The sequence below is a fragment of the Pseudomassariella vexata genome (assembly GCF_002105095.1).
Source record: "Pseudomassariella vexata strain CBS 129021 chromosome Unknown BCR38scaffold_5, whole genome shotgun sequence".
Classification (NCBI taxonomy): Eukaryota; Fungi; Ascomycota; class Sordariomycetes; order Amphisphaeriales; family Pseudomassariaceae; genus Pseudomassariella; species Pseudomassariella vexata.
This window is the reverse complement of record NW_024467960.1, coordinates 1,670,419-1,692,885: the sequence shown is the minus strand read 5'-3', so window position 1 is coordinate 1,692,885 and position 22,467 is coordinate 1,670,419. Positions and strand designations below refer to the sequence as shown.

General features: G+C 50.7%; 8 protein-coding genes across 8 annotated transcripts; 5 read left to right on the top strand and 3 right to left on the bottom strand.

The window, feature by feature from the left end:
• Positions 1 to 2,736: 2,736 nt before the first annotated feature.
• Positions 2,737 to 5,208, bottom strand: BCR38DRAFT_176150 (RTC4-like domain-containing protein). Its single transcript, XM_040853896.1, has 2 exons — positions 4,286 to 5,208; positions 2,737 to 4,230 (listed from the first exon to the last, which is right to left on the bottom strand). The coding sequence occupies exons 1-2, from the start codon at positions 4,881 to 4,883 to the stop codon at positions 3,086 to 3,088; spliced, it is 1,743 nt and encodes a 580-aa protein (XP_040717229.1). The 5' UTR covers positions 4,884 to 5,208; the 3' UTR covers positions 2,737 to 3,085.
• A 117-nt stretch (positions 5,209 to 5,325) lies between these two features.
• BCR38DRAFT_176149 (uncharacterized protein) lies at positions 5,326 to 7,181 on the top strand. The gene is made up of 3 exons (XM_040853895.1): positions 5,326 to 5,508; positions 5,566 to 5,625; positions 5,676 to 7,181. Exons 1-3 carry the CDS (start codon positions 5,470 to 5,472, stop codon positions 6,864 to 6,866), a joined length of 1,290 nt encoding a protein of 429 aa, XP_040717228.1. The 5' UTR covers positions 5,326 to 5,469; the 3' UTR covers positions 6,867 to 7,181.
• A 263-nt stretch (positions 7,182 to 7,444) lies between these two features.
• BCR38DRAFT_483907 (ribosomal protein S28e-domain-containing protein) lies at positions 7,445 to 8,892 on the top strand (the record flags this gene model as incomplete). The annotated part of the gene is made up of 4 exons (XM_040863684.1): positions 7,445 to 7,505; positions 7,581 to 7,664; positions 7,751 to 7,781; positions 8,568 to 8,892. The coding sequence occupies 4 exons, from the start codon at positions 7,445 to 7,447 to the stop codon at positions 8,890 to 8,892; spliced, it is 501 nt and encodes a 166-aa protein (XP_040717227.1).
• Positions 8,893 to 9,166: 274 nt separating this feature from the next.
• BCR38DRAFT_313518 (uncharacterized protein) lies at positions 9,167 to 9,502 on the bottom strand (the record flags this gene model as incomplete). Its single annotated transcript, XM_040854672.1, has 2 exons — positions 9,167 to 9,358; positions 9,425 to 9,502. Coding segments are annotated over 2 exons (270 nt in total), but the record flags the coding sequence as incomplete, so codon positions are not given.
• Positions 9,503 to 10,412: 910 nt separating this feature from the next.
• BCR38DRAFT_483906 (Mob1/phocein) lies at positions 10,413 to 11,351 on the bottom strand (the record flags this gene model as incomplete). Its single annotated transcript, XM_040863683.1, has 3 exons — positions 10,413 to 10,956; positions 11,014 to 11,125; positions 11,180 to 11,351. 3 exons carry the CDS (start codon positions 11,349 to 11,351, stop codon positions 10,413 to 10,415), a joined length of 828 nt encoding a protein of 275 aa, XP_040717225.1.
• Positions 11,352 to 12,857: 1,506 nt separating this feature from the next.
• Positions 12,858 to 14,172, top strand: BCR38DRAFT_340461 (Leo1-like protein-domain-containing protein; the record flags this gene model as incomplete). Its single annotated transcript, XM_040855792.1, has 2 exons — positions 12,858 to 13,109; positions 13,165 to 14,172. The coding sequence occupies 2 exons, from the start codon at positions 12,858 to 12,860 to the stop codon at positions 14,170 to 14,172; spliced, it is 1,260 nt and encodes a 419-aa protein (XP_040717224.1).
• A 591-nt stretch (positions 14,173 to 14,763) lies between these two features.
• Positions 14,764 to 16,931, top strand: BCR38DRAFT_175974 (patatin-like phospholipase). Its single transcript, XM_040853894.1, has 4 exons — positions 14,764 to 14,987; positions 15,062 to 15,192; positions 15,261 to 16,038; positions 16,093 to 16,931. Exons 1-4 carry the CDS (start codon positions 14,913 to 14,915, stop codon positions 16,867 to 16,869), a joined length of 1,761 nt encoding a protein of 586 aa, XP_040717223.1. The 5' UTR covers positions 14,764 to 14,912; the 3' UTR covers positions 16,870 to 16,931.
• A 3,900-nt stretch (positions 16,932 to 20,831) lies between these two features.
• Positions 20,832 to 21,701, top strand: BCR38DRAFT_175942 (uncharacterized protein). Its single transcript, XM_040853893.1, has 2 exons — positions 20,832 to 20,901; positions 20,962 to 21,701. The coding sequence occupies exon 2, from the start codon at positions 21,001 to 21,003 to the stop codon at positions 21,640 to 21,642; it is 642 nt and encodes a 213-aa protein (XP_040717222.1). The 5' UTR covers positions 20,832 to 20,901; positions 20,962 to 21,000; the 3' UTR covers positions 21,643 to 21,701.
• Positions 21,702 to 22,467: the final 766 nt, after the last annotated feature.

The window sequence follows — 22,467 nt, the reverse complement described above, 5'->3', positions numbered from 1 at the left end:
TCTTTGAGCGACCTGTGACAAGAGTAAAGCAGGATCCAGTCAGTTCAAATAGCCACTGGTTGACAAACACGCGAGGACTCTGATGATAGTAGCGTGACCCAATGACAATTGTTTGGCATGCGGCTCAAAAAGATACTACATAGGATTGACGCTCCTCTGCTCCAAAACCGCCCACTTGCGGTGATGGTTTCGGATGGGGAGCGCTGCAACCAGGCAAGGCCGCGCGGACCATCTGGCGCAGTTGCGACTCTCAAGAGAGATGGGCCACGCAGAAGTAGCAGCAGCAAGCAAGAAAAGACACGAAACTACCCCTACGAACCTGATTTTGCTATTTTCAGTGGTCTTGAGCGGCTTTGGCGCTGTCTTCTTGGAGGCCGATGACGTGGATGCTGAGCGACTGGGACTGGGTACAGGCTTCACCGTCATGCTCGACCGCCCGCTGTTGGAGCTCGCAAAGGAGCTGATGCGACCGTGGCCATCGTCCCTCGTCATTGTCACTCATCAGACCCCGGAGACCTCTGTCCTACTGTCGACACCGCGGAGCCATGAAATTCGTGGACAAACGAGTCATTTCTCGGAGGGCCCTCGGTTTGCTTGGGGACTAGGAAATTGCGCGTTTTCGGCGGTTGTGCGGTTGGGGCGATGCTGATGGGTGTGTGTTCATGTTCGAACTTCTTAAAGTTGGTGGCGATACGTACCTGCTGTGTAAATCTAGTGGTATACTTGGTGCGGCCTTGATTAGTGGCTCTATCTGGGATGTGATCTGGGGATGGGATTCATTAGTGTCGGGTAGAAAGTTCCAACCCGTAAGTGGTACGTGCAGCACTGAACAATGTCCACCCACCTGGGACAAGCCCTCCAATTAAGTGTATCATCTCCGTCTAAAAAGTTGTAACTTGGGTTTTCTTGCTTGGCCCTGTTGAAGCTAGTAACCCAGTTTTAGCCCAGCCAGAAGGGAGTTTTAGCTGCCTCTAATGAATAATGGATTGTCACAATACCATTTCCGAAGTCTGGTGCTGAAAGCAATATAAAGGTTGTGACTGAATCTGTATAACAAGCTCGAGTACTGGATGCGCTTCGACATTCCTCATCTGCAAGCGTGATTGAAATACCGTTTAGACAGTTTCCCTTTGACACAGTTGCAAGCAGTATGAGACGTTGCATCAGGGCCCAGCTCACCAGTCTTCCTCATAATCTCTAATATTACACGATCGCCCGAGTCAATGGGTTGTTAGTGTTGGAGGGCAGTAGCTTGTGAGGACTATTACATCTAGTATGGACAATAATAACAAAGCTTGCTTGGTGGAGCGGGTGTTTTCGTTCCCGCAGGTGACCACATTAAAAATTATCCGCCGCTTTATTAAAATTTCACGGTAATATGAAAATTTACAATCTAGCTCGAAGTCGTCAAATTAAAGTACGTTAGAATATGATCATGATGATACTCCATCGCCACTCGAAGATCAAGGACAATAAGAGCGAGATGTCCACTCGCAATGAGACAGGGCTTGTCTTAAGGAATGGGCAGCTATTATGCAGGGAGCTTGCGCATAGACCATTATGTGGTCGGTTTCTAGGGAAGCTGCCGTGAGTCTCCACAAAGGAACCGCCCTGACCGCGCCGACATCCGAGTCATCAATTGATCCCAGTTGTCAAGAAGGGAATAGTTTCAGTTCCTGTTCAGAGATCTGCTTGAATGGTGATGAGAAACAAGAATAACGTATCAAGCGCTTATCTTGAGACTCCAGCTCCTCTTTTCCAGTGTTTCAAGCCTGCGATTTTCCACATCAATCACTTATTTTACTACCGTTCAGGACAAGTTTCTTTCCTTGCTTTTTTGAGGGCTGTGGAGAAATGAGGTTGGCCTTGGTAGTGCAGCTAAGATGCGCCTCCTCTTTCCGTATTCGAAAAGTGCCCAGGATCTTTCACACACCGTCCGAGGGTCATCTCCCATCAGAGCCAGGCCGAATCACCAGCCTGCTTCGTGCTTCGTGCTTCGTAGATTCCCGACCATTCTCGATCGCCGTCGAATAGCAGGGTCGACAAGCAGTGCGTGCCTAGCTTCCGCATGTCAGTTGGTCGATGCGGAGAGGAAACGCCATAGCTACAACGTATTAATCATCACATCATGATCTGTCCCATAAGCCTCCCTTGATATCCTATCCGGCATCAAAAAGACAATAATTCAAAAGAAAGAAGTGTGTGACTAGGATGGTCCATCTCTATTACGCAGGTAGTCTCACTGTTCTAGGTAGAACTGGGCCCGGACATCGCCGACGTTGTATATTCTTAGGTCTACATGTTACAATGTCCAGTTGACCGAATCCAACGGCGAAACATTCAGCCGCACACGATTCAACGCCTTGATGACAGAGCCTTGACACATTGCCATGAAGCATACGGGCTGCGAGTTTCTCGCATGCATCTGCCCTGTCAACCACGTGCGCTCTCAGATTATATCTTCATATTGGATATTAACACGGGGTTGTTCTCGGTTTAGAGTTCCTAAGGCTGAGTGTATATTACGCAGGATATTACACAGTAGCGATGAGCATGGCTGCCACGAGGTCGAGTCCTACCGACTATACGTTGGCCAACATAGAGATCGAACTTCGTCAAAGTTACAACTCATCCTTGAAGTGACGAGGAGTGCAAATAGCTTCTACTAGTAGACTTAAGTACGCATCCCAGATAGACAGCAGAATGGTCAAGACCATAGCTCACACACCGTTCCAGGTAAAACATGTCAAAATCTAGTATCCAGCAACTACCCAGGGAGATTGCACCATACAGTCCAAATAACCTGCGCCAGTTCTGCATGGTTTCGACTACTTTCCCGGTACCGGTATCTATCATTGCGAGACAAATAGTCGAAATCCCATCCATTTCGATCCTCTGAGCTATAGCCTAAATTCCTAGGTAGAGAATTATTGTACGCTACTGAGCTTTGATGCTAGATGATGTGAACACAAAAGTAACCCTCCGTGGTGTTGCATAGCTATGACTCCAACTAGATAGTAACTGCACATAAAAGTTAGGCTGTTTAAGCTATAGCTCTGGTTCTGAGGTCCGATGGTTTCGAGACTCAGTCCTCCTCATCGTCGCTTGCTTTCACAACAACGTCCCTAGCTTCTTCGTGCAAGAAATCGCCAAGTTCGACAGTGTCCCGGAGGATAACCCTTGCATCCTCCTCGCCGACCTTCATGTCCTCCATGATAAGCCGAATGGCTAGCTCGGGCACCAATACTGCTTGCACATATCCAGTGTATCCTCTTGCTGATACTAGTCTGTCCTCGACAGCGCGCTTTCGTACCGTATCTGAAAATGTTCGCATAATGAACTCTGTCATCACACGAAGCCCTCGCGGCCCGTAGTAACCAGGTGTGAGACTGTCGTCAGTCTTAAGCAGTGTTCGATTCTGTCCAGTATCCACCTTGTCGTTGAGAAGAGAGGCGTAATATGAAGAGCGAGCGCCTTGCAAAATATCTTTGATAAATGTCTCATGTTCGATCAGCCGCACCTCTAGATTTACCCAGTCGATGTCGGGATAGCCTTGAGCTGATCGATCGCGCTGAGCCGATTTCCGTTTATGGAGTCTGCAGAAAGAAGTTTGCTGCTTAATGTTCATCCTGCCATGATTGGAGTGTTTCTTTAACATATCCGGGTCGACAGGTGCATGGCACATTGGACATCGTGGCCCAAAGAGCTGGGTGTCTTCGATGCTAATATCACTCCCGGATTCATCACCAGACGCTAAAGCTTCACCGGTACCCTCCCTATCCGACGCGTTATCCAACAGCTTCAGAGCATGCGTACTCAGAGCTTCTTTCACATCATCATCCAGATCAGCACCTTTAATGAACCTCCGGAATACAGGCCTGGGAGGTGATTCTTCCTTTGAAACTAGACTCTTCTGTTTTCTTGCTCGAGTTTTTTTCTCGGCTATTCGGTTTGTTGTCACCCCCCGGATGGAGCTCTTAGAACTTTGATCTGATTCTGTACTATCATCCGAGTTGGGTTTGACCTTGGTACGAACACCCTTCTCAGGCGCAGGCCAGTCATCTGAAGGCAACATTGGTGGACGGTATCGCGATGGAGCAGGATTGCGCATGGGAGAGTATTCGGCAACAAATGGTCCTTGGGTCCGCTTGGGAGCAGTCGGTTTCTGAGGACTAGGACTTAATGAAATTTGAGGTCTCTTGAATGCTTTCTTGGGCGACAGCGATTCTTCTAGCGACACAGTGTTAGTCAAACAATAGACATCTGATGGTCACAAAAAACACACCTCGTGGGACTTTAGATTTGGCAAGTCTTTGTGGTGGCTTTTGTGAGGCTTTGCCATAACTTGCTCTGCCCTTCTTGCTGCTCTGTGATTTTACAAACCCGATATCGTTTGTCATATGGTCTGCTGAGTCCTTACACATCTCCTGAGCAGATCGTTTTGAGCTTGCAGAGCTGGCCTGTGCTGTTGATCTCCTTGTTGTAGGTGGTTTCGAGTAGTTGACACTGGTGTCTCCCTGTTTACTCTTGTCCCGAGATGAGAAGATGGTAGGCTTTATGTTCTGTTTCAAACTATAGATCTCATCGTCTGAATCTGAGTCCACAGACTCTTTCTGCGTCATGGGTTTTTGATATTTCGCGTGCGGAGAGTCATATCTCGTCGTCGGCGTGCCATGATTACCTGAGCCTGAAGGCTCGTTCTTCACCGTGGGTCCGAAAAAGCTTTCATCCTCGTCAGAGCTGCTCATGGGAGGAGCGTCGTCGGCCACATCCTTCTTTGGTCTTCGTGGTCCTGGGGCCCTTACTTTCCCCTGTACTGTTTTCAGGAGCGAAGGGGCATGTGCATGCCTGCTAAACCCAATATGCCTTTTCGAATAGCTCATCCCGGAGACGGGTTAAATGCTTGAGGGTTGTGACATATAACCACTCCACTGAAACTCAGAGGAATTTACAGACCCGTCATTGGTTGAGTATCTTATCTTGGCTTGAAAGAGCAGACCAGATCTGTAATCGGTGTGTCGAGTCGAATTGAATGTCTCAATGAGAATTGACAGTGAGCTAAGGCGTTGTGATCAAATTATGAAGCAGGATGCACTTGTACTCATGTGTCTCACAAAGCTGCCGCAGTATTGTGATATGGCTCCAGTTTGGGCTTCCGATCCTTGTAAGATTGGTCCGTTGCCTGAAAAATGTTTAGCGGGGTGAGTTCATTGAGGTGAGGTCAGAAACGTTCAATGGACGCGTCTCGAGATCTTAGGGAACGCGTTTAGCCGACCTAGTGGGGAGGCACCGACCTCCGACCTAAGGGTGGTACTTGCCAAGACAGCGCCTTTCCATTCGATATTGTGTTCGCAAGCCGTGCGACTAGTCAACGTTCAACATCCCTAAGCATTGCAGTAACTTCGCCTACTAGAAATATCTTTGTTTGGCCAATTGGCTGTTTGTTCTGGACGCAAACCCATCACAATCATGGCATTGAACCGGAAGTACTCAGCTCTACCAGATCTGGTACGTGGTAGCTCTAGCTGCGCCAGCACCTCTCGTGCCTCTACTGACGGTAATTAGGACACGGCGCCTGACATTTACGAGACGCCCGATTTGACAGATGATAATTCAACAATCCCGGTAAATATTTGCTACGGAAGGTTGAGATATTTCCGCTGACACTTGCCGAGACCACCGCTGGTCGCTCCCAATCCGAGAACGACTTCGACGACGAAGACGATGATACCCAAGGCATCTCCCGCGCTCGGCTGCGAATCGACCAGGCACGCTCTCGTTTCATGCCATCTCAAGTCGATGCCCGAGATGTGGACTTTTCCGATCGTCTCAATGACAAACGGAAGTCGTACAAGACGTCCAGTCGAAGACAGCGGGTCCTGCAAGACGGCACAGAACATATAGGGGATCTAAGCGACGAGGAGGGTGGTGAAGATCTTGAAAGGAAGATCGCTCGGTTGAAAAGAGAGATCGAAGAAGCAAAGGAGGAATTTGGCAAACAGAAGGCTCAGCTAGCAACAAATGCCCCGGCTTCAGAAGAGGAGCTTGCTTCGTTGAGTCGGGCTTTGGATGAGATGTCTAGCCTGCTAGAAGGAGGAGCTATGCATCGATCCAAGGCCGTCATGAATAAAAATGCAGACAGAAAGGACGGAACTCCACAACAGGCAATTGATTCCACGAACGGAGCAACATACACCATAACATACGCACCGGACTACGAGCAGAGCCATGCTCTGGCTAAAGCAGCCGACTTTGATAAACGACTTTTGCTGCTGGAGAAGGCTATCGGTATCACAGCCTCGGCTTTTCCCAGCATGGACAATGGTGGGTTTCCAAGAGCTATCTTGCCAACACTGGACACACTGCAAAAGCAGATTATGACTCTGTCAGAGGCATCTACCACGTCTCTTGACAGTGTCAGCCGTCGAGTGCGTGAATTGATACAACAATCCGAGAAGTTAGAGCAGGCGAGAAGGAGTGCGAGGGCAGCGCAAGACTCTATTGCTGCAGCTGGAGGGCCACCTCTCGAAGCTGTGGATTCAGAAGACTTGGAACAAATTGCAAAGGTGAATGCGCTTTACGGAACGTTGCCCACAATCGACCACCTCACGCCACTTCTACCACCTCTGTTAGACAGACTGAGATCTCTCAGGGCCATCCATGCGGATGCGGCAACCGCCAGCGAGACTATCGAACGCATTGAGAAGTCGCAGATTGAGATGGCGGGTGACATCAGGCAATGGCGGGAAGGACTTGACAAAATAGAGGGGGTTATGGCAGATGGCGATGCAGCCATGAATGCCAACATGAAGGTGGTTGAGGGATGGGTGAAGGACTTGGAGGCGAAGATGAATCAGTTGTTGTAACTTCGTTTCTGACTTTGTGGTGTTTGGCTCTCTTCTCTTATGCACTGATACCCTAGATTTGACATGTCTAAAGAGAGTGATAATTATAAGGCAGTGGTCTAGCAGCAAGGATTTCCCTGTTTAGAGGCTGAAGGGAACGATTTGAATTGTTGGTCTTGCCCATTAACAGTATTCACTGCCATTTAATTCATTTTCGAAAAGAGGCAGCCTTGCTAAGGTGAATTGATACACCCTGCAGGCTCGAGAGTGTCCATGCGCTGAACATTTGAAACCTTGCCGTCTTCGACGGGCTGTAACAAGCCTTGAGAAAGCTCGCTAGAGCTGCTCAAAATGTAGGCCTGACGCATCGGAGTCCAGAGAGCTTGGCCATATATCAAAATGGCAGCTGCCAGACAGCTGTTCGGTAGGTAGGGCGCAAAACAGTGGGTCGCACTTTCTTCGAAAATTTTGGTGGGGTGAGCAACCTGTCTTGCAACGCCGGCACAGAATCTCGCACGTTGATCCGCCCCTTGACCTCCTAGACCGTCACCAACAACACAAACACATTCAGCCTCTGTTCGCCCCCCCAGACTGCAAATATGGATTCCTCTAAGCAACCTGTCAAGCTCGTCAAGGTCACCCGCGTCTTGGGCCGCACTGGTACGAATTCGCCGCCGCATGCGACGCTGTGGAGCTCTGAATTTACAGGACAAAAAAGAAACTGACAAACAACAGGCTCGCGTGGTGGTGTCACCCAGGTCCGAGTCGAATTCATGGACGACCAGACCCGAAGCATTATCCGCAACGTCAAGGGACCAGGTATGAGGACGATTCAACGAATGATCAAGAGATTACGGTCTCTTCGCGAGGAAAGAACATATTCGCTGACAATTATGGCTCTACAGTTCGTGAGGACGACATTCTGTGCCTGCTCGAGTCAGAACGTGAAGCAAGAAGATTGCGTTAATCGCGGAGCTCTGGGATGGGAGGCGTTGATGGGCGTTGGAGAAGGCATTTTGTCAGGCTTCGGCAAAGGCAAAGACTGTCACATAATGGCAGCATGGCATCACAGCGATTGCCCCTTTGGAACACACTCCTGCTAGGTGTCACCGGACTCCTGGGGACTATCTGCATCGCAAAATACAGACACACGATTTACATCCCAGAAGACGTCCTAACATTTGTGATTTCTCGTGGCGTACAGTTTTGCTGGTACTGAAGGTACTGAAGTCACCAGTGACAGCGATAGTCAAGATCCATTCTGCGCTTATCATGCTGCTGAACATTTCCGTCTTAAGGGCCGGACTATCTGGATTGCATACATAACTGATACAGAACTGACTATTAGGAGCCCTAATCAATCTAGCAAGGCACGTGATCCGCTGGCTGATACTGAGCCCCAATTTTCCTCCAAATTTTCCAGTCACAACAATACTACCCACCTTCCCATCCACCTACAAAACAATTCTTTCGCTGAGAAATTCGCTTACTATCTTCCTATTTGTCTAAGCAACAAAACACATTGAACGCAGCTGCTATTGGTAAGTCCTGGGCTTCTTTCAACCCTCAATGCTCGTTGCTATGATGTAAAAATATAGCATGTATTACCTGATCACCATTGATGTACCATTTTATCACCAAGATCTCTGACGCAACTCCCAATGTTCATAATTTGTTTTCATGCGCTGTCAAAAATATTGAGCTAACATACCATGAATTCAGATCCCGTTCAGCGCCGAGCAATCAATTCACCATGGGTGCCATTCCCAACCCGCCGAAGGGGCACTTCAACGTCCTGTACTTTGCAAGTGCCGGCTCCTTTACTACCAAAGAATACGAGACTTTTCCTGCCCCCCTTCCTGTCCGCAAGCTTTTCGACACACTCGAGGAAAAGCATATGGGCATCAAAGCGAAGGTTCTTGACTCGAGCCTTGTAACTGTCAACCTGAACTATGTCGACATTCCTGAGAAAGATGATGGCTCAGAACAATACATTATTCAAGAGGGTGACGAGGTCGCCATTATACCACCAGTCAGCTCTGGTTGAAGGCGCCGCCGCAAGAAAATCTTGGAAGAAATTTCGTAGTATTGTGACTTGGGATAACCGCAAGTGCACCGTAATAACTTTATGATGGTAGTAGATGATTATGCTCATCTGGCTCGCCTGTCCGTGGGGCGTCAGCACTACTCTTCCACATGAACATGCCAAGTTTCCCACGCCATTTCGACATATTGCATCTCCATCTGTAATTCCAGACCTTCCACCAACCTGGATTCCTCAGGCTGTACTCTCGGATCTTGCGGCACCACTTCAGCGCCAGTACGGTCAACACGACAACGAATAACGTGGAAAAAATCGATACGAGTGCGGTCAATGTGGTTATTGTCGAAACCTGGCATCCGAGCGGCCGTGTGCGAATCTCCCACCGTTCGGCCCAATGGGGACACACGTTCTTGTCTTCGGCGGGTGCAAGGAGTGGAATACGGTTCGAATTCGGGACGCAAGTCCATGACTGGTTTGTATGTACCCATTAGCTAGGACTGCACAACACTAGGAAAGGCTGGATTACAGTGCTTACAAAGGGACACCAACTGCAAGCACTTTGATCTAGACAGCTGTAGCAGTTCTGCTGTTTCCAACAATGCCAGAAATGTTCGTCCGGGTCCCCTGGGGCTGCGGTAGATAAAGTGTAGTTCATAGTGGCGGCAGGCAGTAGCTAAACTGGGGCAGATTGGTAGCAGTCATTTAATGCGAGAACACAACAGTAATCTCAATCATCGATGAAGTTGCTCCCATGGCCGATGAATTAGCAAGTTCTGTCTGTCGCCACGGCATATGAAAAGAAGCAGCATTAATGTTTACCTCTGCCCTACAGTTCGACAGCAAGCGCAGCGAGCACAGTACAATGCGGGGCAATGATTGAGTGAGAAAAGAGGCACTTTCCATCGCCTACTTTAAGCTTCACTTTAAGATTCATTATTTATCATACTCCATTATTTGATCGGGTAGTTCAGAGAAACAGCAGAAGTATCACATTTTTAACAAGTACATGGTCATCATTTATGACACCTAACCAGAAACTAACACAATATAAACAATCCCAGGGAAGAGCAAGATTCAAGCTGGCTACACAGAGTTTGGAGAGTACGGCCTGGTAGCACCCTTAATTTCTCTATGCAAGTTCTGTGTGACTGCCTTGATGCTGTTATTATGAACTAACTCCACGGCAATTCATTTCAGTTTCCATGCTGCCAGTGCAAACGTCGTTTCATACGAACGTGAGATTCGCAGTCGGGAATCAGCTACCTGTGCCGTCCCAGTTGTCCTGCTTCATAACGTTTCCGACGAGTCCAAAAGCAACGACTACCATCCGTATTGCATCAGAGTCAAGGCTGCCAGCGCGGTGGCGGATGCGCTGAGGACGTAATACGTCCCTCTAGACTGTGAGGGCAATGCAAGTTGTCTATGCAAAAGTCCTAGTCAATGCCAGTTCCCTGGCTGTCTGTTGAAAATCCAAGGGACAGGGCAGAATAGGTACGATGGAGCGTTCTGCAAAGCCGGACCGATCAAGCCACATTGCCAAGCTGCATAAGTCGGTCACCAGCACGATGGTTGGCGTAGTCGTAAGCTTTGGAGCCAGGAGGGAACGTGCCGTTGGCAGCCCACAGGTCAATGAGAGGCTGCATTGGCTCCAACTCTTGCGGCTTGAGCATGTCCAACGCGCAAGCGGTCAGGACGAAATGAGAGAAACAACTATTGAGTTGCTTCTCTAAGTTCAAGTGGTAGAAGGGCTCAGTGAAGTGGGCCCAGTAAAGATGGGCGTAGACCCTGAACATTTGTCGGAAAATGGTCTGGCACACTTCGACAAAGTTCTCGGGAAAACCACTCCTTTTGCCAACCCAGTCACGATCGCCAGGGTTGGACAGCTGTGAAAGGGGCGTTGTGGTGATGGACGGATTGTGCGAGAATGAGACGCCATTGGCATCCGTTGGAAAGATGTTCTCGTCGTCAATCTTACCTGAGATCCATCGTTGCATGAGGGTGATGTACTCGAATGCGGGAAGCTCAACTGGTTCTCTCTTATTGTTGAGCCATGTGAATGAGTGGTTCCTAGGGTTACGAGTAAGTGGAAATCCGCAACTTGCAGCAAGGCAATAGGTAACTCACGCTCCGGCGGACATTCGTGGGCAAGAGTTTGCGTTACAGGTAGTGGTGCCATCCTCCTCTTTCTCATGGATGACACGAACAAAGTTCCACAGGTTGCGGTAGTGCTCAACGACTGTGACATATTAGCAATCTACAGTGAACTCTTGCGTGAGGCGTGTTCTCGAACCCTGATGAGCGATCCATTCGCCCTGATCAACAGTCTTAGGTCTTGCACTGAGCGTCATGAAGTTGCCCTTCACAATATGCTTTGCATAAGCTGGGTTAAGCCATAGCGGCAACGGTCGGGGGAGGTGATAGACGCCGAGAACATCGTCGCCGCTTCCGTTGTTGTCATCCATACCGATAGCTAGGGACGGTGAGCTTGGAAGAGGAGGAATCTTTGGTGCAAGGCTGGACGAGGATTGGTTGCCTTGTGGTAGGGTGGTTGGTGAATTAGGCTGACCGCTGCTGGAAGAAACGGGGCTCCTTTGACCTGGGGCCTTGGCCGCTGTTCCTCTGAATCGAGCGTTGCTATAACGGTAATCAGCTTCTGCTCCCTACACGGTCATGAATGATGTAGTGAATAGAAGGTTTGATCCGAGTGTCTTGACTGGTGGAATTCGGGTGGTCGGCAAAGAATTTATGAGCTCTTGATTACAGCCTAATATAATGTCTCCCGAGGAAGTCATTGTCACACAGGACTGTTGGTTGGACTCGTACATAAGAATGATTGATCTCATGCAAGAGCTCCAACTCAGTGGCTGTTCGCCACAGGGATTGGGCAGTGGACGAGGGAACTAGGTGCTAGGACCAATTGGAGATGTCGAAACCCCATTCCTGTTGGGTTGTCCTCGTTGGATGGGATACTGTCCCAGGTTGCAACCATGGTGACAAGTGATCCGGACTCTCACATCAAAATGGGGCAGGTATCCAATGCTTTTCCCAACTTCAACCTTTCAGGTGGATGGAAGATAGTGTAGACGTCCAGAGGTGATCCAGCTTAAAGCTTCCAAAACAACAGTCGCATAATAATCTAAGCGTAACCTGAAAAGTGATGATTGGGTAGGGTGATAAAGACTCCGACCAAGCTGGGCCTCATATCATGCCTCACTTAAGGAACATTGAGACAGATGACCCTCAACAAAACGGTGACAACATGAAGCTGATGTACCAGCTGGCGAGAGCAGGTTTTGGCCAGGCCTTACTGGGAAATTTATGAAACATGATCCGACTCACATCCCAGAAAAGAGGTTTGACATGGTCGCGTGTGAATGTGAAGCAGGCAAGATGCCAGCAGGCGTCGGGCGACGAAGGGAGGAACGAGACGAGCTGGGCCGCCAGCAATGGGCAGTCGTCGAAATCCGATGGAGGAATTTGGGTTCGGCCTCAAGCTCAGAATGGAAAGCACAATGTTTCTCTAGTTAACTTGAGAGAGAGAAATCCCAGCTTTTGCACAAAAGGGGCAAAACGATCGTAGTGGCAAGTCTAATGTGTCGTGAAGGCCCAATGAATCAGAGAATCTGCCCAGGCGTAGTAGTTGCATGTGGTTTGATGAAATGTCATTGTGAGGGAAAGGAGGCACATAAGAAATGCCGCTTAACCGTTTTGGATCCGCTAAGGTTATCGATAACACGATAACACGATTACACGTCCTGTGTGGCACGGGAACCTCCGACTCCAGCCAGTCTTCAGCCTTCCAAAAATCCATTCCGCCCCAGGGAGCATACCGCGCTTTGAGCCCAGCCTTGTTTTTGATTGACCACTCCACCCTCAGATGCCATAGGCGAATTTTAAATTTCGTGTTCCTTCTCCTAACTATCTATTTCGCCATTGAATTGCGCATTTTGCTACTCTTGCAACCCACAATGTCGGACTCGGAGGATCCTCTTGATCTCGAAGCTGGAGGTGATGATCTCTTTGGCGATGGCGATGATGACAACGAGCTTCAGTCGGACCATGGTCGCGTGCTGAGCGACGGAGATCTGGCTTCTGATGCAGAAGATGGCGGGCATAATAGAGATGATAACACAGCCATGGAAGGAGCGGAGATTAAGGACAAGCTCGTGCTGGAAACCCAGCTCTACAGACACCGAATGCCGAAATCTCGTGATGGAACAGTATGTCAATTGCTTTGGGAATATCTTAGTCAATCAGCACTGACCATCATCCTAGCTGAGGTCGATTAAAGACCCCAACTTTCTCAAGATCGCCGCCGAAGAGTATAAGCCAGCTACATTCCAGGCCACCGAATGGGACAGGGAGAACGTGAAGAGCGAGAACCCCAAGGGCGTAATTCGGCATCAGAGAGATACACAAACTGGCAAATTCAAGAGCAACGCGCTTGTGCACAGATGGAGCGATGGGTCGATCACAATCTCGGTCGGAGGCGAGCACTACGAAGTACAGAAGAAGCTGATGGCACCTGCAAGCGACAAGCCATACGTGGAGAAGCAGGATGCGCACTACTATGCGGCGGCGGCCCATCTCTCCAGCAATCTCCTCTTGACTGTTGGTCACATCTCAGAACAGTACACCGTGCTGCCCAACAGGAATATGCAGGACGACGCTTTAGCTTTATTCGCGAGCAGAATGCAGGCAGCAGCGCGTGGCAAGGCGAAAGATGGCGACAACATATTCATTGCAACACGGGATCCTGAACTACAGAGAAAAGAGGCCGAGTTGGCCGAGAAAGAGCGGATGAAGGCCCAGCGCAGACGAGAAACTGCAGCAGCGAGAGTGAGCTCAGGCGCTGGTGGGTACCGCAGTGGAGGGCTGTCGATTGGCGACCTCGAGGGTGGACGAAGAGGACCGGGTGGGGCTCGCAAAAGAGGGCAACCGGGCGGATCTCGACCCAAGAAGCGCAGGCCGGAGTATGACTCCGACGATGACCTCCCTGCGGGTCGTGGCCGTAACGACGAGTATGACCGCGAAGACGACTTCATCGCACCCAGTGACGACGACAACATCAGCGAGGTCGAAGATGACGATGAAGAAGATCTTCTTGACGATGACGAGGAGGAAGAGGAACCACCTCGCAAGAAGCGGCAAAAGACTATCGAAGCCGAAGAGGATGCCGATGCAGATGCCGATTTGGACGACGTTGATGCGCCTGCTCCGGCTACAGAGTCCTCTAGGCACCGCAGGCGTCACATTGTTGATGATGACGAGGACGATGAGTAAACATCTGCAAAAGACATCTGGGACAGCCAGTCGCAGCGGTCGGAGGGAGTATTTCTGTATACTATGTATTAATGAATGCTAATTAGGTTGCACGGGAGCATTGGAGTTCATATGGGCAAACCCACAGGTCGGAAAGCGTACTACATTACTTCATTCGCGCAACGTGCTTTGATATGTATCGTGCTACTCGTTTGGTCCTTGCAGTACTTTGTCGTTACACGTGCGCTGTCGGAAGCATAGGAACCGCCAAGTATTACCCGTGACTAGCAATGGCGCTTCTGCATGGATCATACCCGGCTCCTTCTGCAATGGCCCCGCGTGGGGTCGCCATTCAAGCAACTATCACATGCAACGGCCAACTGTAAACCCGTTTTACACGACTAGCAAGTGCAACGCTTCCCGCCTGTACGCCACTATTTATGTGCTTCAATTGGGCAGTTAGCTTCGCGACGATGGCCTTGTGATGCCTCTTCCCAGTCTACTGTGTGCTACCACCATTAATCGCTTTGCGCCTTCCTAGAACCCTCCTTTTTCCCTTCCCCTCTCTGGAATGACACGCGTGATACGGTTGAAGCGAACACGCCGAAGCTGCCATATAATGGCTGGCGCCATTCCTTCCCATTGTCTCTGACCAGACCAGAACATTCATTCATTTTCTGTTACCGCAGGCCTCCAATCTCACGTCATTCCACGTCGCATCAACAGGGTTTTGCCAAGGGCTTGATCGCGGCGACAAGACCATGGGCTCATCGATATTTGGAGTCGTGGTCGCCGTCTGTTCATTGGTGCACGAGGTGATACTGTTTTGGTTCAAGGTGGGGAGACGATTGAGTGATGCTATTGTTTCACGTGGAGAGAAGTGAGTATACTGACATGGGGCGCTTTGCAGAAACTCCGCGACTGGAGGAGGAGACGAAGTGTGGTGGACTCATGGCTCGATGAGTTGCGCGATGCCGAGGTCTTTGAAGACTGGGAACACGCCGCACTGCAGCTCGACAACATCAAGGAGCTGAATCTTTGGTCAGTATGCTCACAGCTCGTGCCAACTGAACGGCACAAACATACTGATGTAATTTCCTGTTCTATAGGCGCAACGATCCGTCCTCACGCTCCTACGATTGGGCACTCATCAACCAGCGCCTCGACCTGCTCGATTCAGCCAACCGGCATAACGACCCGCAAGCGCTTGTCGATCTGATCCGATCCGGCCTCGTTCGCAACTTGGGCAACATCACAGCGCCCAAGCTATACAATCGCTCCTTCGCAGGCACCAAATTTCTCATTGAGGAGTACGTTGCCCAGGTCGCCAGCGCGGTCGATGTTATCAGCACCCAGCAGATCGGGCTGACGGATCAGGAGAAGCTGAGCGTCCTGCACGACACGCGCCAGGCCCTGGGGCGGACTACACTAGTTCTGCAGGGCGGTGCCATCTTTGGGTTGTGTCATCTCGGAGTAGTGAAGGCCCTGTTTCTGCGAGGGTTGCTGCCGCGCATCATCACCGGCACAGCCACGGGAGCGCTGATTGCGGCTTTGGTCGCTATCCACACTGAGGATGAATTGCCGGGTGTGCTGAAGGGCGATGGGATCGACCTTTCGGCTTTTGAGGCACATGCACTCCACGGACCTCAGAAGAAGCAGTTGGTGGGATCCGGCTGGGAAACCCTACTGCGTCGGGTTAGGAGATTCGTACGGGAGGGCTACTTCCTTGACGTGAAGGTGTTGGAAGAATGTGTCAAGGCCAATGTGGGCGAGATGACTTTCATGGAGGCATACAACAGGAGCAAAAGAGTTCTCAACATAACCGTGGCGACCGCTGGGCAGGGCGGCGTTCCGACCCTGCTCAATTACATTACCACACCTAATGTGGTAAGTAAAGCTACCTACGGCTTTCTATGCTGCTAATCTTAACGCTCATGGCAGTTGATTTGGACAGCAGCAGTGGCCTCCAATGCTTCGACTCCCTCACTTTATGGAAGCCGGGAGACGACAGTACTCTGTAAAGATGTTGATGGCAACATCGTGCCCTGGGCACCGGCAGACGCTTTCCAACACTGGACGCACATGCACGCGTCGGACAAGGACAGCAAGTCCTCACCACTATCTCGGATATCTCAGCTATTCAACGTCAACCACTTCATCGTCTCCCAAGCTCGTCCCTATCTGATCCCATTCCTGGAATCCGATATGCATGGCCCATCTCTGTTTTCGGCAAGGCATAAACGCGCACAGATCACAGGTCATATAATCCGCATGGTAGGGCTGGAGCTGCGTCACCGGTTGAGGCAACTCGATACGTTGCGTCTGCTCCCCGCAAGCATACGTCGCTTCCTGGTCGACGAGGAAGTGCCCGGACCAAGCATGATCCTGGTACCCAAGGTAACGCCAGGAGACTTTGTGCGTCTGCTCGAGACGCCCACCAGAGAAACTCTCGACTACTGGATCCTCCGCGGCGAGCGCAGCGTCTGGCCTGCCGTGTGTGCCTTGAGGATGAGATGCACGGTCGAGTACAACATCGAGAAGTCGTACCAGCGCCACCGCGCCCTCAAAGCCGGCGTCGGACGACGGAAAGCCAGCACCACGCATGCCACAGGGCTCCCGGTTAATAACGCGCAGCAGGGGCCCAGGCAGAACAGTGCGGATACGGTTCCGATAACGTACAAGGATGAGCGTTCCCAGAGCACGAGTGGCGGCGCTTAGAGACCCCGTCAGCCCAGCGAGAATGCAGTCTTCGGGCAGGGTGCCAGGGACAGTGGGGATCTGTATACTGGCCCAATGAATGAGGATGATGGCCGGGTATGGATCATGTCTCCGCGAAGGAGGTCAGAACAGGATGCCTAGGAAGTAAAACGGGCTCTGAGTGGGTTCTATGGTAGGGGGGCTGGACCGCCAGTGGGAGGTAAGGGAACTTTCACGTGCAAGATGATCAAGCGTGGCTGGATTCATGATTTCACTGAACCTTGTTCGGTTTGAACGTGCGTTGGAATAAACGAGGCGGTCCAGAGGCGTGATGGGCTGGGTAAGGGTGGATAACCCAGAAACTAGGGGAGGTGAGGCATGTCCTGCTCCAGCGGTGACCGTCACAACATGCATAGCAGCTGAGCCTCGTTCAGTTTGATAAATCAGACCATTCAGTTCAGGGGTTGTAGAACCCAAGAAAACGATAAATGCGGGATGACGGACATGGTAAACGAGAATGGAGATATATCCATGTTAGTATTAGGGGGTAGGCAACGAAGGCAGGCTACGAGGAAGCACACGGAGATACCTATGTACGTATTTGACATTCACGCGAGCATTACACATTTAATTACCATGGCGAACAACATAACAGTCGGCAAGCCAAGTACATCATATGATTGGATGGGCGATCATCAGGAAGGAAGAGAGTTGCAGTTTAACATGCATGGAAGGGCATCCACACCGCCCTTCTAGAAGCCTTCCTTTTTCAAATGACGTGGCCAGGCCATGGGTATAGATAGCAGTTGGGGGCCAAACTGCGACCTTGTGCGTATGTGGATCAACTGGGCTGAGTGACGGTTGCTAAGAAGATGATGTCTGGGGGATGAACATGGTTTCGCTACTTAGGCACGAGTGACGTGTGTAAGTAACAGGTGTACAAGACCTCTTATTGTTGGATTTGCTCTGGTTGCAATTGGGACAGTTATCGGGGCAAGCGCCTGTAAAGATAGATGGGGTTGTCTGGCCGTGCAGCAAGCTAAACCGCGCATTCAGCTCATTGGCTGTCAAAATCAAGACTCGCATGTTTTGGAAGACAGGAGTTCATGTTGCCGAGTTCACCCTACCCGTACAGATGCTGTTATGCTATCATCCATGTAGTTGCATGTTGCGTAGCTTATGGTCACAGATGGATTGATTTGGCCTCGTCGTGGACGCTACACACGGCCAAGCTTGGAGGCGTTCAACGGATGAAGTGATGCCAGGGTGGTTGCTTGACCTACCCGACGAACTATGACTGGGCGTCTATACCAGGGTCACCTTGCGTGGTGGGATCAGGGTTCGTACCTTAGCGTGACAACAACTCAGGCTCTCCATTTTCACACTCTCGGAAATGCAAGGCTTTCTTCCAATCTCCATTGTTTCCCTCCCGGCTCTGCTATCGCCGTGCTGAGGTGGAGGGTATTGAAGCAACAATTTTCTTTTGGGACAACATATAATGGATAGCGTGTTCCTGTTTAGTTCGCATTCAGCCGCAGGCAGCGCACCGGATTGCATCCTATTGGAGAGACAGCGCGATGTTCCGAGCCTGCGGGCAAGCTGTGAAACCTTTCCGCGGACGACGGACCGCAACCTTGGGGACGGGTACAGAATCCGGATGCGCAACTCAAGTATCCGTAAAGCGGTTTGCCCGTTCTCGAACTATCTAAATTGGAAAAAGGAGGAGGATGCCAGCCGACTGTGAGCTGTTGGTCGAGTGTTATGTTCTGGAAAGTGCAGTGAGTTTGTAGGGTAGGCACCCCTCGAGCACACTAAGGAGAGGGAAATGCCGTGCTGCCCAACTGAAGTCGCCGTTTTATCGGCAGAAACGCGCCATCCGGAAAAAAAGCCATCTCACAGCCTGTGTCTTCCAGAAGCTGTTCCAAGCTTCTAGCGCCAGGCAGGAGCCAAACCCCAGCCCTGTCACGTATCATTGTCTGCCCCAGATCGTCACACTCGACCCCTGCCGATGGAAGGTCATATGCCTCGTGTCTGTCATGTCGCGGCTGTTCAACGGTGCGGCTGCGCAGTTTTGTGCTTGCCGGTGGGCTCGAATCCCTACGACTGCTTCGCTGTGCGCGACATGTAGATGTCGCAAATGGTAGTGATTGCAACTGTAGCAAGCCCGCAGACAATCGGAGCCAGTCTTCTCGGAATCGACTCTCCAAAGAGCCTCGACGATACGATCATCGGAGATTCAGCCCGCTCATGTTTCTGTGGTATACTAGACGAAAGATGAAACGTAGCAAGGACTTCAGCTCCTAAGATCGCAGATGCCCGATGTGCACTGTGTGGTTTATACAAGATGGGGACTGCATCAGAGCCTCGCCGCCTCCAACACATGCGGGGATGCGTCAAAAGACTGAGGCGGACAAATGCCTTGGCTTCGGTTTCCGCTCTCGTTGATCATGTAGGTAGCGTTGCAAAAGGCAAAAGGCAATCTTGCATATTGGTGACCCGGTGACGTTATCGAATCTGACCTTTACGCAGCTGCGTAGCAACTGCAGTTTGCCATTTGGACAGATCCGCAAAATAATGCTCGCTCGGTTCGCTTCCCCGACACTGGCTGTGCATCATCCCCACCGACCTACTCACACCTCCCAGGGTATTCTACCAGGATCCAGGATCCCCAGAGGGATCAATGTCATTACTATCGCCCGGTGACCGGATTGAGGGTGCATACGTGTCAATGGGCGTTATAGTTCATTCATCCATGGAAGCCACCGACCCCTCTCCCGAACCCCAATTGGAACAGCTTCATATCCATGTCGTGCAACAATACCAGCGTAGATGAGGTAACTGGAGTCCAGTATTCAGCCCTACAGGGATTAGGACCAGTTCGAGCTCGACGGTCGCTGCTCGTTTATGGGACGAATGCTCATGAAGAAACGATGGGTTACAGGTGCAATTCAAAGATGGTTTGAATGGGCAATGGGCAATGTCGTGTTCTACTCCTGCACCCCACGACATCAGAAAAACAACACTGTACCGCTCATCAGAACGGGTCCTCATTCCTGTCTGTCATCGAGTGTGTGACACGGACAGTCTCCGCGCCACTACACCGACGTCCATAATGGTGTGCTTATCGTCATCGCCAATGCATCCAGGTCCAGCTGCTTATACACCAACTCAGAGGTACCTGCATACGTGATGGTGTCCTTGGAAATATTGCAATACGTCTACCAACACACAAGGGCATTCGATCTGTCGCTCTGCTCCAGTGAGCCGCTACATAGGAGGTACAAACTGGACACCACCATCCACATTTGCTTGATTCAACATGCAAGATTCGTAGCCGCCGCCGCCGAGCTCCATACCGTCAACCTTGGGCCATCACGAGGCCAACGAGAGCTGCATGATTCAGTTCCTCAGGATCTGGGGACCTGGGGACGAGAAATAACGCAATCCACGGGTCATATCATTCCATCAAGAAACGGGGCGAGCGGGCATGGTTGACAGGAACGGCATTTCTGGCACTGACCTGGCCTGGCATCTGGATACCACTGCAGGACCCTCACAGCTTTCTTACCCGATTGGGAACGAGAGCTGGAGCGATGGCTGCAGCTCCCTCTGCACTGCTGTGTGCATGCATCCATCACTTGACCCGAGACGCAAGCACCCCCAGGCATGTCAACCTTGCTTTTCGCTCGTCTTCTTCGTCTGCTTACTGCTGTCTGCGCTATACAATCGAGACGCACAGTCAGTACCGCGAGTACATGTTTATTAAGTACAGCGACTACATCCAGCTTTGATGGTCGCCGCACACATATAAATATTTTGTTTCCCGTCCTTCCATGTCTTTCGGTTCGTCTTGAGTATCGCTTATTCAGGTAGATGAGCCAATAACCCAATTGTTTTGTACACAATCACCAAAGAGCTCACCTTTACTCGTCTGTCCTCGTCTTTCCTTGTTGTGCCACACCACCTATCAACAAGTTTTCTCACTCAAATATACTCGGCGGCTATCTGTTACCTGTTGCGTCACTCGACACCACCTTACTTGCTTGGACCGATGTAGGCTTTTCACTGTACCCGCATCTTTTCTTGGCTAGTTGCTTAGACATCATGCGACAGTGCGTTATACAGCCCGATCGCCCCCAGCTACCCTCGACGATGCCCAACTACCAGGAAAACTTCACCAGAGATCGTCCACCGCACCTCAACCACACCAACTTCCCCTCAGCCCAGTCTTCCGGACCGCTCACTGAGCCCGAGTCTATCGGTGCCGAAGACCACATGGAAAGAATGCACCTTGCCCAGGCGGAGACTGACGGCGACCACGACCGCTACCCCCCATCTCTGGGATCGGGTAACACAGACAGCACTATGAAGGACAAAGGCGTCGAAACCCCGGTTGAGAATGGTGTCGATCAATACATTCAGCGCCGCAACCATGTGCTGTACTTCATCTCGAACGACCCGCTCAACTTGAACCCGCCCCTGACTGTCGCAGCCCTCCAGGCTCTGAACCACGGCAACGGCCAATACCATCATCAACATGTCTACCAGTGGTGCCAGAACGGATACTTCCCAGTTGCTGTCGCCAATACCACCGCCGGTATCAGCGAGAGTCTGATGGTTTCAAGACGATCCCAACAGGCCCAAAGCCATGCCACAGAAGCGAGTTCAGTAGCGGTCTCTACTCGGACGTATCCAGCGGGAGAGCGTATCACCGGCGCTGGTTTCCAATTCGATGAGATGCCAGCTCCGGCTCGAAGCCTCAAGGATGACGACTTGTATGATTACGAGATGTAAAAGTCGCGACGGATTGATGCACTATAATAAGGCCCTGCTGGCATGCAGAGTTTTGTTCTTTTTATTTGGCGTGACAAGCGTTGCGCAACTCGGATCCGGTCATTTGAAACCCCTCAACTACTTACCACGTCTCTTGTTATGATGAGGATGGACGACGAAAAGAAATGCGATTAGGAGGTGTCCTCGCCAGACTGAAAAGTTGTTGCACTTGCAGCGCCGTTTTGTGGGGCGGTTTGACTTTGGATACAGTACTAAGGTACTAATAGTACTTGCGAACATCTTGTAACATGTCTTACATACTACCACCTCGTAGTGCATATGATATGACTTTTTTGTTCCCCAGACGCCTGGTCATGACATCTCCACCAGCAGTGTGGACACTGTTCCGCTTCTCATCGCGAAACATGCGGTGCGCAAATCTTAACCACCGACACTTGTTGGCTTAGGCCTGTAGTGCACGACTCTCATTGGCACACCCGCTATACCCATACCCAGCCATCCCCATGATCTCCGCATTCCACATCATCTGCAGCGGCCCGACGAGACATAACGAGATGGAAATATTTCCCTTACTTCGTGCGGGGTTTGCCATATGCATTCTTGCCCTCCGTCCCCGCCGTCCCCCCCTTTAGACAGACCGCAACTCTTACCACGTCCAAAGTAGCACTCGCTAACCTAGATTGGTCTCCAGGAATAAATATCTTCCGACAAAAGTTACCGATTTCCAGGAACCAGAGTCCAACGTTTCGGTTCCATGATATCATCTGCCAAGCATGTTGGGATATTCCACTTAGCCTAATGAAAATTATGGAGACAAGATACCCC